General features: G+C 44.1%; 1 protein-coding gene across 1 annotated transcript; it reads right to left on the bottom strand.

Moving 5' to 3' along the window:
- Positions 1 to 264: 264 nt before the first annotated feature.
- Positions 265 to 14,138, bottom strand: KBTBD8 (kelch repeat and BTB domain containing 8). Its single transcript, XM_075834007.1, has 4 exons — positions 14,111 to 14,138; positions 9,788 to 9,998; positions 7,419 to 8,533; positions 265 to 2,331 (listed from the first exon to the last, which is right to left on the bottom strand). The coding sequence occupies exons 1-4, from the start codon at positions 14,127 to 14,129 to the stop codon at positions 1,871 to 1,873; spliced, it is 1,806 nt and encodes a 601-aa protein (XP_075690122.1). The 5' UTR covers positions 14,130 to 14,138; the 3' UTR covers positions 265 to 1,870.
- Positions 14,139 to 14,389: the final 251 nt, after the last annotated feature.

The following is a 14,389-nucleotide window of genomic DNA, read 5'->3' as shown; positions in this document are numbered from 1 at the left end:
CCATAGACAGCTCTGGAAGAAAAACGCAGTTTATTAGGACGACGTGTTAGATGGATCAGTTTTTATGGCAGGGTGTAGCGGGCTCATCCAAGTTTGTATACATGGTGTAGTCCCAATTTCCGACATCGAGGCATTCTCCCTTATTAGAGTATGGGACATTAGGGTGCAGTGCACGGCTGGACAGATCCCAGGAGGCAGGTAGTCAATGTACCTAAAAAACGGTGACAGTTGATTAACTTTTTGGGCCAATTTTTTACCCTTTTGTAATCTTGTACACTTAAAAAAAATAATAAAAAAAAAAAAAGTCACGTTGGCTCCCAAAGTCTGCAGTATTTTGTCTACCCCTGGGGTAAGGTCTTGGTTTTAGCAGTTCATATGACGGTGCTAAATGACTCAAGATGGAGCAACATTTAAAAGTGAGGACCGTGTAACTTTTCAAATTCAATAGGGAACAAAGCAATTCCAAAAAACTACAAAGTCCAGCAGACTTACATGGAGGAAGAAAGTCCTATAATCTATACAAAGCTGTAGAAACCTAAAAACGGGTCTTCTAAACATATTCCGGGAGTAGTACAATAGACCAGTCCCATGAAGCAAGCTCCTTAAAACGACATAGGATTACGGCCCTTGGAGTAGACCTTGCCACCTCCATACCCACACAGCCCTATAAAACTACCACAACCTACTTACAGTACTCAGATAAAAATCTATTGTTCTAGATTTGGTCTTCTAGTTTAACTTTTTATAAAGATAGCACCATTTACATACAAAAATTAAAGCATGTGAACAAATTAAAACCCGCTATAACATGTGCTTTCTCCAAAAACAAAAAGTTACATATATAGTAATCAAAACAAAAATACTGAAAGAAGCATTAAAAAACGACAGGCATTAAAGTATATAACGCGTGTATTGCAGCCTCTGGGATGATGAAGAGTATTGCAGTACTTTGGAAGCGGTCCAGGCATGAAAACGGTAAACTGATAAAAAGTTTGATCGCTAGTGTTTAACTTTTTTTTTTTCAGAGTTATAAATAAATCAGAAGGGACGTAGAGGGGAGACAGACACAAAGCCTAGTGATATTGCCTCAGATATTACCCGTATTAAGTCTTCAAACTTTAAAAGATTCAGTACCACTTCGACATAATGTGCCGCGGTGTAGCAATGAAGGCACTCCAACATGTAACATCCTCTGCATCATAGAAAAGTAAAAAAAAACAAAAAACTTTGTATTAAATATAACGCAGAAGACCATTCTTATTCTACAGCAAACCTACAGGACTTACAAGGGACAGCGAAAAACATTTCCACTATTTCAAATGTTAAACACCAAAAATTCAACCAGTTGAAAAGAAAAAAAAAAACAAAAAACAAAAACAAAAACCACACAATACATAAGTTTCTTTAAATAGAAAAAAAACAAAAAAAAAAAATTGACAGGATAAAATATCAAGTGGAACTGCCCAATAAAAAGCTCAGGCATCAAAGGCATCCGACCTCCAGTACCCGCAGCCTCCAGACGTAGGTTCGCCCGTGCTCTAGTGCATAGATATCTTGGTTCCTCTAAAGCAAATCAATAAGTTACTTTAAACAATTCCTACCTACAAAATTCGAGACAGAATGACGCGATCGCACGTACACCATGAAAACAATGCTGATAATTGCACTTTGTAAACTCAGGTTTCACTGAAATAGTGGTGAGAAACTTAAAAACTAGCTGCAACCCTACAGCAACTCATATACTGCAACCTTGAGAGCGCCCATCCACGAGTACAGGGAGCCGTCCACAGACATTAAATACTGAATAAAGTTTTGTTTTTTTTGAATGGTCTTTCTTCCCATTGGCAGCAAGTAAAAAGCTGCCCGAAATCTACAAAACTTTTTGAAGACACTGGGGATAAAGTTTAGCAACTGCACATTCGAAGTGACGGCCAAGGTCCCACAGCCTCTCCGAAGACTCGTAGACTTTTTTCCAGCTGTCGGACACCTCGTCGTATTGATAGAGGGAATTCTTTCGACTGGTTCGGAATACAAACTCTTCCACGCTGACTTGGGTCGCCCGAACAAACAGGTTGAGTTTACCCTTCAGGACCAAAAGTTTGATGTATGGGTTGGAGGACTGTTCGCATGGCAGATCTTTCTTTCTAGTCCAACGGTTCTGTTCCACGTCATAAGCCTCCACGGCGAGCACGCGATGGTTTCCTCGGATGCCAGCTACATAGTAGATGGAATCTTTGTATACAGCCGCCATCCCCTGAACTCTTGGCATAGTCATGGGAGTCAGGTAACACCAGTAATCTTTTGGAGGATCGTAGCACAAAAACACATCTCCTATATTGAAAGCAAAAAGGAAACGCCAATTTTATTCAAAATTACAATTAAAGGAGGGATTATTGAAAATCAAGTCAATGTCAAAAACACATGAAGACCTAGAAATATTTCCTTTATAATGGCCTAATCTTGAAAGGAGAACTCTAGTGATCACAGGTTACATGGATGATGCTCCAGCGGTAGAATTTAAAATCAATACTTTATTTTTTTAAATTGTATTTTTATCCCTTGGATCAACTACTCTCACCCTGGGTGAAGCTTAGATATCTCACGAATGTGAAGCCGGTGTAAAAAAAAAAAAAAAAAAAAAAAAAAAAAAAAAAAAAAAGGAAAATAAATGACAGAAGGGGCTAGAGTGTGACGTTTATTGGTGTGGTAAAGAGTGTGTCTAAATAGCCTCAGACAGCTACAACGTAGAAACCATACTGTAACAACCAATGTAGAGAACACAGTCATACAATGTAAAGATAATACTATGGTCTCACTTTTTGCTTAAGTTTACATTGGGGAAAAAGCTCCTGAAGTTAAACGTAGGCTATGCCTAACAGTGGCATCGGCCATTATAGACCTTAACGTTATCTGTTAAACGGATAAGTCATGAACTGGGGTAATGAGAGTTCATGACGTATCCGTAAATGGAAACCAGTAGTCTATGGCTGATGGACGCCACAATTAGAGAGCCTATAATGGTATCTGTTTAACTGACGCATCATGAGAGGATATTGGGAAGTCCATGATTTCTCCGTTAAACATATGCCTGTAAAGTACGTCATACAATTGCATACATCCCCATAGGCTCGTAGGTTAAGTATACTGTGCAGTATCTTTTTGTAGGACTGTTCGCATGGAAGATCTTTCTTTCTAGTCCAACGGTTCTGTTCCACGTCATAAGCCTCCACAGCGAGCACACATCGAACAATGGCGGAATTTCACGGGTTTTTTTCTATTCCCCACCCCAAAAAAAAAAAAAAAGTTAAATAAAAAAAATGATACGTACCCCAAAATGGTGCCATTAAAAAGTACAACTAATCCCAAAAAAAAACAAAAAAAAAAACAAACACTACAGCTAGGTCGACGGAAAAATAAAGTTATAGCTCATTGAATGAGAAACTAGAACGAGAAAAAAAAAAAAAAAAGGCCGTCATTAGGGCCTAAGATAGGCTGGTCACTAAGAGGTTAATAGTCACGAAAGAGTCCTAGACGCCAAATTTTGTCTGGACCATAATGTGTTGTGAAGCACACGGGCAAAACAAATACACTGCGTTCTACCCAGTGCAGGGGGTGGTGCATGACACAAGAACGCTTTGCTGCTCTTTACATCCTTTTGTCATGCTCCGCCCCTTTGTGGCCCTGCACATGGAATTTTACAGGCTTAGTTTTGCTCGGAATATTCCTTTCATATCAATGGTCGGTGGTTGAAGTGTAGGTTTACGTAACGTTTATACAAGATACATTTCTACATACAGATTGTAAAAGATTGCACAATATTGCCCACATTGTTATTTACAGAAGTGAGGCAATAATGGGATAGATGTCTTACATGATTCAAGGGACTTTCTGCACTATAGTAGGAGTTTACCGGGGGGAAGCGTATGCAACTTTTCTTCCTATACGGAGCCTTGTGTCTCATGCACGAGGCCACATTGCGGTCCCATAGTACTTCCTGCCTAAAGCGCTGCAGAACATTTATGTAGAAATCGGTCATACATGTATAGATGATACACATGTGATCGTTCTGCTTTGTCATGTGGAAGGACATTATCCCTTTAACCCCTTAATGACCGGGCCTGAAAAGACCTTAATGACCAGCTCAATTTTTCTGTTTCTGCCCCTCTGCGCTTCAGCAGCCATAACTTTTTTATTTTTTCATTGACGTGGCTGTATGTGGCCTTGCTTTATGCGAGAAAAATAGTAATTTTTTTTTCCCACAGATTGGTGGTAAAAAAAAAAAAAAATTTGTACAGCGTTAATATAGGAAAAAGCGATTCTCGGAATAGTTTTTTTGATTTATTTTTTATCCCGTTCACGTTTCACGCTAAATAACCCATTAGATTAATTATTCAGGTCATTACGGTCGTGTAGATACCTAATATGCGTAGGTTTTTTGTTTTTATTTAGTGTAGGGGCAATAAAATGTATTTTATGCAAAATAAAGACTCTTTTTGGGATTTTTTTTATTTATTTATTTGTTTTGTTACTTTTTTTTTTTTAATCCCATCAAGGGATAACTTTATTTGTAACTTTATTTTTTACTTGTAATGTATTAGCATACTCCTGTATGCTAATACATTACACAGTGTCACAGGCTGCTGATCGGGCAGCACATAGTGTGCACGAACAGCAGGCACACGGAACAGACAGCCCTGGGGTCCTTTGTAGGTCCCCAGGGCTGACTGCAGAGGGATTCCCCGGTGTTTGATCACATCACTGGAATCCCGGTGATGCGATCAAAGAGGGGAATTCCCTTTGATCTTTCCGCGGTCACGGACCGCGGTAATCAAAGAGTTAAAGGAACAGTGTCATCACAATTTTTTTTTTTAATATGTTAAAGATGTTAGTGCTTTATTAAAAACGTTTATATTTATTTGTGTGTTGGTGTTTTTCTTATTTTTACACTTTTTCTTCCCTATGGGGGCTGCCATTTTTTGTTCCATTTCTGTATGTGTCGATTAACGACACATACAGACATGGAATACGGCAGCCACAGTCCCATAGGGACTGCGAACGGGTCCCGTCCCATCCACTTCTGTGTACGCCGTCTGTGTGGGAACTGCGCATGCGCCGCTCCCACACAGTCCAATTTGAAATTGGCGCCGTCCGGCGCCATTTTCCTGTGGACCGGAAGTCGCGGCTGGACAGTAAGATTACTACTTCCGGTCGCGGCTTCCAGACTTGTGCACTTGGACCAGCGGCAGCGGACGGGCCGGAGGGAGCCGCGGCGGCAGGAGCAGGTAAGAGATTTCAATGTATGTTCGTGTTTGTGTACGTTTACTACTGTATGTAAACCTACTACACTGTGTGTTAGCTCAAAAAATGGGGACACACAGTGTAGGAGGTTAGACCGTTCAAACCCCTCGTTTATCCCGGCACTAGCAAGGATAAGGGAGGGGGGGGATGCTGAGAGCTCACTAGAGCGAGGGCTTTTTACCCAATTTTGCAATGCTGCAATTTTGGGAATAGCTCCATCTAGTGACCAGCAATGGGAAATATTATAAATTAGAATCTAATTTATAATATTTCCTGACTCGTGAAAAAAATAAAAAAAATTTGAACAATGTTTAATCACCTACACACTAAATGTTTAATTAAAAAAAACATGTTTTTCTGGCAACACAATCCCTTTAAACAGCTGGGGTTGGAATGTTTGCCGACCCCAGCTGTGTTCAGGAGGCTGCTCTAAGATCAGGAGCTGTTAATAAGGGTATGTGCACACACACTAATTACGTCCGTAATTGACGGACGTATTTCGGGCGCAAGTACCGGACCGAACACAGTGCAGGGAGCCGGGCTCCTAGCATCATACTTATGTACGATGCTAGGAGTCCCTGCCTCTCCGTGGAACTGCTGTCCCGTACTGAAAACATGATTACAGTACGGGACAGTTGTCCGGCAGAGAGGCAGGGACTCCTAGCGTCGTACATAACTATGATGCTAGGAGCCCGTCTCCCTGCACGGTGTTTGGTCCGGGACTTGCGGCCGAAATACGTCCGTCAATTACGGACGTAATTAGTGTGTGTGCACATACCCTAACAGCTCCTGCTTAGAGGACGAGCGCTCATCAGCCTAATCTGCAGCGACGTCAAAAGACAGTGGGCGGTCGGGAAGGTGTTAATGTCTAGAGATGTGACTGCGATCCCCTGTAGTGACAGACAGGCTATGGAAAGGATTAGGGTATGCTCAGACGCTTAACAAAAAACTTCTGAAAAATACGGAGCTGATTTCAGAGATTTTCAGGCGTTTTTGAAGCCGAAAATGAAATTTGGAGCTTCTTTTCAGACGTTTGAGGTGGTTTTTTTTGAGGCATTTTTCATAGTGTTCCATGGAAAATCAGCTCCAAAAAACACCTAGTCTTTTTACGCTCCATTTTTTGACAGCAAAGCGTAAAATAAAGGCTTGTGGGAACAGATCGTAATTCCCATTGAAAGCAATGGGCAGATGTTTGTAGGGGTATTAGGGGCGTTTTTCAGGCATAATTCGAGTAGTAAAACGCCTCCATTATGTCTGAAAATAGGTCGTGTGAACCCAGCCTTAGTGTAACCGCATCATGGCTTCTGTTCTGTTTTCTGACGGACCTCATTTACTAGAACTAGGTCTGTTGGGAATCCGGTATGCACGACAGCAAGTAAAGCGCTGCAGACTGCGCTATTATTGCCGCGAAACGTACCGGAGAGCTTGATGGAAACTCCTGAGGGAAAGTGTGAACTGAGCAATGACAAAAAAAAATAAAAAAAAAGGAATAAAATAATTGCATTGTTCTTTATGAAAGGTTACATTAGGCCTGGCCTACACAGACAGTAGGAGTCCATAGAATACATTGGATGTCACAACTTGATGGAGCCAGATAGGCAATGCAACAAAGCGCCCATGATTAAACGTTCAATTTTTTTTTAATGGCCTTATTTTTTGCTGAAAAATCTCAGCGTACATGGATCAGAGCCATCAGAGAATGCCATGAGGTCCATGAAATACGTAGAGCGCGATTTTAAGAATACTGGCACCAAATTATGTCGAATGTGTACGGACACTCTAAAGATGGCCATACACAGACAAAACGCTGCTAAATCAGACGATTTTGGCTGATCCTTTTCCCCCCGACATTTTCCATCCTCCATAGTCAAACATGTTGACTTTAAACATTTCCGATCCTTTGTTCCCACAGGAGAGAAGCCTCGGTCAGGTGTCTGGAGGAGACTCGCCTCTCCCTATTGATGTATCATGCATGCTTGGTGAGACTGCGGAAGAGGCTATATCCCCCAGCTCAACATCTCCCCCTCTATCCTAGGCTGCCTTACATAGGAAACCTGACCGAGCCACTTTAAATGCCACCTAAAAAGAAAAAAAACCTTTCCATCTTCAACGTATCTTACCTTGTAGGATGTATATCTTGTCGTTATACTCGACAGCGCTATGAAACTCCATTGCAACAGGCATTAGACTCACAGCCGTCCAACAGTTATCTCTCACATCGTAGCACTCCACAGACTTCAGAGGATTGCGGCCGTCCCCTTCATAAACGCGCCCCCCTATTGCGTATTGCTTACCACAGCAATGAACCAGTTTGCAACCTATTCGTGCTCTGAGCAGCGGCGCCTTTGCCAGCCACCGATTGTTCGGATGGTCATATAACCAGAAATCACTTTCAGCTCTATGGTCTATGCAGACGTCGTTGTTACTGGGTTTGTAGCCCCCCGCAATGTAAAGTTCATTATCTGGCGTCACGAGGATACCAACTTCTCGCAAGTCTCCGGGGGGTTTGCATAGTTTATAGACTTTTCCTGTGAGCGTGTCCAGACAAGGCACAGTTTGCTTCTTTCCTGAGTGTTTGCTGGCGGCTTCGAAGCAGATAATCATTTCGGAAGCGGTCATGCCGAGACGCCGATTACAGTAATTGGCACTAATCTTTCCCTTTTGTATATGGTTTTTAGGCATTGCCCGTGCAAACATAGGAGGGATCTTCTCCACAAATTGTTCTTCCATAAGAGGCATACGGATACATTTGGCAAATATCTCTGGAAGATGCATTTCTCTTTCGGCTTGGTCGTGCTCAAACCAGCTGATAATGCTGTCGTAAACGTGTTCTTCCTTATCCACGTCCAGGTCGTCGCTGTTCAGTATACCAATGAGCTGATCTTTCCTCAGGTGCAGAAACTCCTGCTCTTTGGTGACGTACAAAATCCTTTTCCGAATGTATTCTTGAGACTTGTCCTTCAGTTCCTGGTGACCGTAATGATCGGCAAAAATAAATACACCGATGCAGTTCTGTGGGTCCAAGCGGCTGATCATGTATTGAGCGCACTGGTCCTGTAGCGAAGAGATCTGGAAGATGCTAGCTGCAGTGAACAGAGCCTGGACGTTGGCCTCGGTCAGCTGGACTCTGGAGGTGTATGCATAGTTCAGTACCAGCTGCATTGAATCAGCTTCGATTCCCACTAACCGGACCTCTTTCTGTGTGCTCTCTGTAAGGCCGCTAGTGAACATAGATCTGCAGTGGGGGGAAGAAAAAGGAAGAAGTTCAGAAAGGTCAAAAAAAAAATAAAAAAAAAAAAAAAATGGTCCACTTGTACAAGTTAGGCAGTACAAAGACTAGCTGAACATTGGGCCATAGTGTGCAGAAATGCAGTAAGTTAGAAGTGGACAACTAAGGGCCTGTTCACATCACCGTTCGCTTTCCGTTCCAGGGTTCCGTCAGAGGTTTCCATCTGGCGAACCCCGCAACGGAAAGTGAAACCACAGCTTCCGTTTCAGTCACTATTGATAGCAATGGTGACGGAAACATCGCTAATGGTTTCCGTTTTAACACCAGAATCTATAGCAAAGTCGACTGCGCTATTGATTCCGTTGGAAAACCGGAAACCTGCCGGAATGGTGACGAACGGAAACCATTAGCGATGTTTCCGTCACCATTGCCATCAATGGTAACGGAAGCTGTGGTTTCACTTTCACTTCCCGTTGCGGGGTTCACCCGACGGAAACCTCCGATGGAACCCCGGAACGGAAAGCCAACGGGGATGTGAACAGGCCCTAACCTAGTTGTTAACAAGTGACATAAAACCGTTGACCTACAGGGGCCGTCTCATGATTATTAGATCGCCATGGGTATGGATTCTTTACTCCCCAGCAATCAGTTGTCATCACCGAGGGAAGTCACATTCAGCCATACATTTCCCCTGCAGCAGCCATGAACGTCCGTCAGAGCAGCAACGGCTCACCCTTTTATGATGTCCATATACCCCAATAGAGCATATGGACAGGGGATGGTGGAGACAACCCCTTTAAGGATGTAGAATTTGCACTTACCAGTTTCATATAAGGAAAGCAGGACAGGAGCAGAATGAGCTGCATGTTAGTTAAATGAACAACTTCTATGTGCAAATACAAGATACCAACGGTGTGGACACATACAAAAAAAAAAAAAAAGATTTCTATCAGCAAATAAAAGGGGTATGTACACTGCTGCAGAATATTTTTGTATTGCTTCCATGCATTTTAAATAAAAAACAAAAGCAACTTTGCAAGTAGTCTGGATTAAAAGTATCTTACCCTTTCGTGTACACAGCTCCTATGCAAACCTATGCGTCTTCACGGTTACAGACTACAATCAAACCCCATGTGTAGTCTGAACCTTGAGTCATCTGTCTAAAACTATAGTTAGACATTTTCGCAGTCCATAGGAAAACATCCACTAAAGTGGTCTACTATTGATATAGCTACATTATAGACGGGCATATGGTTATACCTGAAGTATGGACTGATTGCTGCAAGAACGTTTCGGTGGCAAGAAAAATGTTTCCCGTGATCCACTTCTACCACGATGTCGGTCAGCTGGCCTTCATCATACATGGCTTTAAGCTGCTGGAGAATGCTGCAGGCATGGTAAGGATCCATCCCACTACTGACTGGACTGGATGAAGGGATTCCATTCTGTGTTTGTAAAAACTTGGCTACTTCTAAAACAGGAACACAGAAATACAAACAACGCGAATGAGAGAACGGACATTTCTTGTAGCAGCCCTTACATACGTTATTCATAGCAGATCAGGTCCAGCACATAGGTGTCCAGGGAGCTGAGATATAGGGGGCTGTTTGGCAGGGACCAGGATGGGTCCGAGTCAGCTGGAGGGAGATAACCAGGTGTTAAAGCAGTTTTCCAGTCTTATGTAAATCAAGCTTAAAAGGGGTATTCCGATCTTGAAAGTGACAGCAAATCCCTAGGATATGCCATCATTTCTGACCTCTGGGACATCCTCTGATATGGAGAATGAAGGGGCCACTGTGCTGCATGCCCTTTAAATTTTCCCTGCACAGCAGGACTCCTGGCCACCCGACTGTGCAGGGAACTGCAGACGGCCCCATCCACTTGAACGGAGTAGTGTTGTAGTTGCCAACAAGGCGAGTAGCCGAGACCGCCCTGAAGGGGTCACTGCGCTAAAACAGTGCTGTGGCCCCTTCATTCTCATCAGTGGGGGTCCCAGAGGTCAGACCCCACCGATCATAAAGTGATGGCATATCCTAGCAATACGCTATCACTTTATAAGATGGGAATAGCCCTATAAAGTAGACCTATCAACTTCTCTGAAAATACTTGCATTCCCCATAAAATAAAGTTGGAGCATCTTTTCTAAGAAGCCTGTTGTGTGGTTCCTCTAATTCCTCCTGGAAATGTATGAATGAATGATCTCCTAGCCGTCTTATGTGTATGGCCAGCTTTTGGCAAGACCCATACAGCGTGTTTGTCACCAAAAATGAAATCTATCACTACAAAACGTGGCTGAAAGCAGAAAGCAAAGGTGATTTATGATACCCCATAGGAAGTTATCTAAAACATGTAGTGCCCCACATCTATGGTGTATGTCGAGAAAGCCCCTAAAGTAAGCACTAGACATGTCCATAAGGCTTTATAAGCCCTACGGAGGCCAAACGTGTCCTTTTGGCTACCCTCCCAACATTTTTTACGGGGTATGAAACGCCACTGTATGGCACACGTTACAGGCATCCATTTACCGTATACATCATGAGCTTTCAATAGGTTTTCATAACATATTGGTTAAATGGATGCCTTAGGGCGTGTCCACGCATAATGTAATAGCTGCAGAAAACTTCTGCAGCAATTCCGTTGAAACTAGCAAACTTTCCGCTGTGGCAAAAACGCACCATTTGCAGCGTCTTTGACAGCGGAAAATGGTACGTATTTTGCTGCGTTTTTTTCAATGTTGGGAGATGGTGACATCTCCTCTGAACGCAGCAATTCAGTCCACTTTCCGCAGCAGGAACGGACATGCTGCGGTACGAAATATACGCACCGCAGGTCAATTTCTGCTCGGAATATTTATGCAGCGTGTGGATGGGATTTGTTAAATCTCACCTACTTTGCTCCTACTGTATTCTGCTGCGTATTTTCCGTCCGCAATTTCAGATGGAGAAAAAAACCAACGCAGCAGTTCCGCTACATTTGGACGGTCACCTATAGACTATAATGGTAGCCGTTTAACATATGACATTGAATGGATATCATTATGCTTTATGGGTGACTGATGCCACTGCTAGATATGTCACTGCCTACTTTTAACGTATAAGTCAGGAGCTTTTCCCGGCGTATACGTGAAACGTAGGCTTATAAATGTAATGTGAAGTAGCCTGAGCGATACTCAATGGCTGCACGGGGTGGTTTTTTTTTTCTTCTAAGTGAATTCATAAACGCAAGATTTTAATAGTAGAAGTAAACGCGGCACCCCTCTAACTTGTTACACACAACGGTTGGGAAACATGACTCAATACAACAAGGCAGCGAATATAATACTGCGGGAGAAAGGAAGGAGAGGATGCGGGAGAAAGGAAGGAGAGGATGCGGGAGAAAGGAAGGAGAGGATGCGGGAGAAAGGAAGGAGAGGATGCGGGAGAAAGGAAGGAGAGGATGCGGGAGAAAGGAAGGAGAGGATGCGGGAGAAAGGAAGGAGAGGATGCGGGAGAAAGGAAGGAGAGGATGCGGGAGAAAGGAAGGAGAGGATGCGGGAGAAAGGAAGGAGAGGATGCGGGAGAAAGGAAGGAGAGGATGCGGGAGAAAGGAAGGGGAGGATGCGGGAGAAAGGAAGGGGAGGATGCGGGAGAAAGGAAGGGGAGGATGCGGGAGAAAGGAAGGGGAGGATGCGGGAGAAAGGAAGGGGAGGATGCGGGAGAAAGGAAGGGGAGGATGCGGGAGAAAGGAAGGGGAGGATGCGGGAGAAAGGAAGAGGAGGATGCGGGAGAAAGGAAGAGGAGGATGCGGGAGAAAGGAAGAGGAGGATGCGGGAGAAAGGAAGAGGAGGATGCGGGAGAAAGGAAGAGGAGGATGCGGGAGAAAGGAAGAGGAGGATGCGGGAGAAAGGAAGGAGACAACCACAAAATGGCAGTCAGGACAGTCACTTTCTCAGCCAATTACCTGTAGAGCACTGGCTGCTGTATATCGTATACAAGGATATAATGTTAGTGAACTCAGCACATGAGGTCATCGGATCCATTTTGAAACTGGTTCTGATTGGTTTCCTTTTTAAAACTCAATAGCGGTAACGCCCTAGTGAGGGTGTCAGTCTTTGCACTTGTTGAAGTTGCATTCAATGGGGCTAATCCCCATAAGGCTACCCAATGCCATTTCCACATCAATAATGGATGTCACTTTTTTCCGTGATCTGAATTTCAAATTCTTGGTAGAAAAACTTGCACCATATTAACCACCTAGCGGACTTATCCGACGTGTGAACGTGGCCTAGTGATATATCTATGACACAGCTGATACTTTCCCCTTAAGGCTAATGCTACATGACGACATTGTCCACGGCACAGGTCGCACATCCAATGTTGTCGTATCACCCGGCACGCATCGCAAGTAATGAAAGTCAATGTATTCGCAAGTTACCACGACACCACAGTTGCAAGGAATCCAAACCTGCTGGACTTCTGACCACAATGGCTTTTACTACCTGCGATGCTGGCAGGGTGACACAGTGATATTTGGACATGCGACCTGTCCTGTGGCCAGAGTCGCCATGTAACCCTAGCCTTAAACAGCTGTCACAATGACGGTCTTTAGGATTGGCGCTTGGAGGCGGTAACCAGACACTCAGAGAGGGGGAGCATATCTATGGATGAGTCTATGTCAACAGTGCCCTCCATGCTGCGGGCCGGGTTTAAAGGGGTATTCCCACATCTGACATTTATGGCATATCCACAGAATATGTATCCCCCCCCCCCACCCTATCCCTGAACCTCCTGGTGAGACGGCCACCGCCACCATGTGTAGCGTGAATAGAGAGAGGCACCCGACTCCATCTACTATGGAAATTACAGAGATAGCCGAGCAAGCTCCGTTCTTGATCCCACAACTGCGACACATTTACAGCATCTCCTGAGGATATGCTATAAATGCCAGAGTTGGGAATACCCCTTTACCTTTATTAGGAAGCTATAGGTACTCGAAAACAGTCTCATCCCAACAAACCCTATTTCAAAGGATACCGACCATCATCTGCGACCTCGGTGGGGTAAATGTAATATAATTCGCCGCCATTCAAATGAACGGCTGTACGCGTATTAAGTGGACGGGTCCTAAGCGAAATAGAGAGAAGGTCTTAGACGGTGAGCCCCTCTTCTAAGGTGTCCATATGCTCAATTAGGAGCTCGCGGACACCACACACACGTCAGAGCGGTCGTTCCCAAGGAAACTAGCCAATGGTATTTAAGCGCCATGATAGTTGCGCAGCGTCCACGATGAAGCTGCTCGATAAAGTTTACACCGATTTTCATTGGTCAGCAGCACCAATTATGAATCGTTTCAGACCAATGACCTGGCAGCTTTCTTAAACGTGATGGGGAGCAGCTCAGGACATGGAGTATATGTGATATAAGGAGGGGACCCTCTAGGGGATTGGGTAGTAACAGACATAGTACTACCTACAAGGCAATTCTCCCACATAAACCCGATGTCAACCCCATAAAAGCCCTATACACAGGCACATGAACGTAAACCGACTCCTATAACACCCCCAAACCGAACACTGAGACCACACAGCCCCCACAAACAACCCACCTCCTCCCTGCGCAGCCATTCTCCTCCTCCGGCTCCAGCTTGAGTACAAAACGTCACTTACTTCCTTTAGAAAGCCCGGATGTTTCCAGCCAGCCAATCAGAATCCTCCCCTCTCACAGCCGAAGCGAATCTATTGGTTAGCTACAGTAAAGGACGCCGGGAAATGTAGTTCTATTCTGTAGTAAAAGGTGGAGCCTGTCCCGGTGTTTTGTGTGACGTGTCATCAGCTGGGAGAGGAATGCCGGGACATGTAGTTCTGTAGAGGAGGAGGAGGGGGAT

Source organism: Rhinoderma darwinii, chromosome 7 (assembly GCF_050947455.1).
Source record: "Rhinoderma darwinii isolate aRhiDar2 chromosome 7, aRhiDar2.hap1, whole genome shotgun sequence".
In the NCBI taxonomy this organism is placed as follows: domain Eukaryota; kingdom Metazoa; phylum Chordata; class Amphibia; order Anura; family Rhinodermatidae; genus Rhinoderma; species Rhinoderma darwinii.
This window is presented reverse-complemented; position numbering and strand designations above follow the sequence as displayed.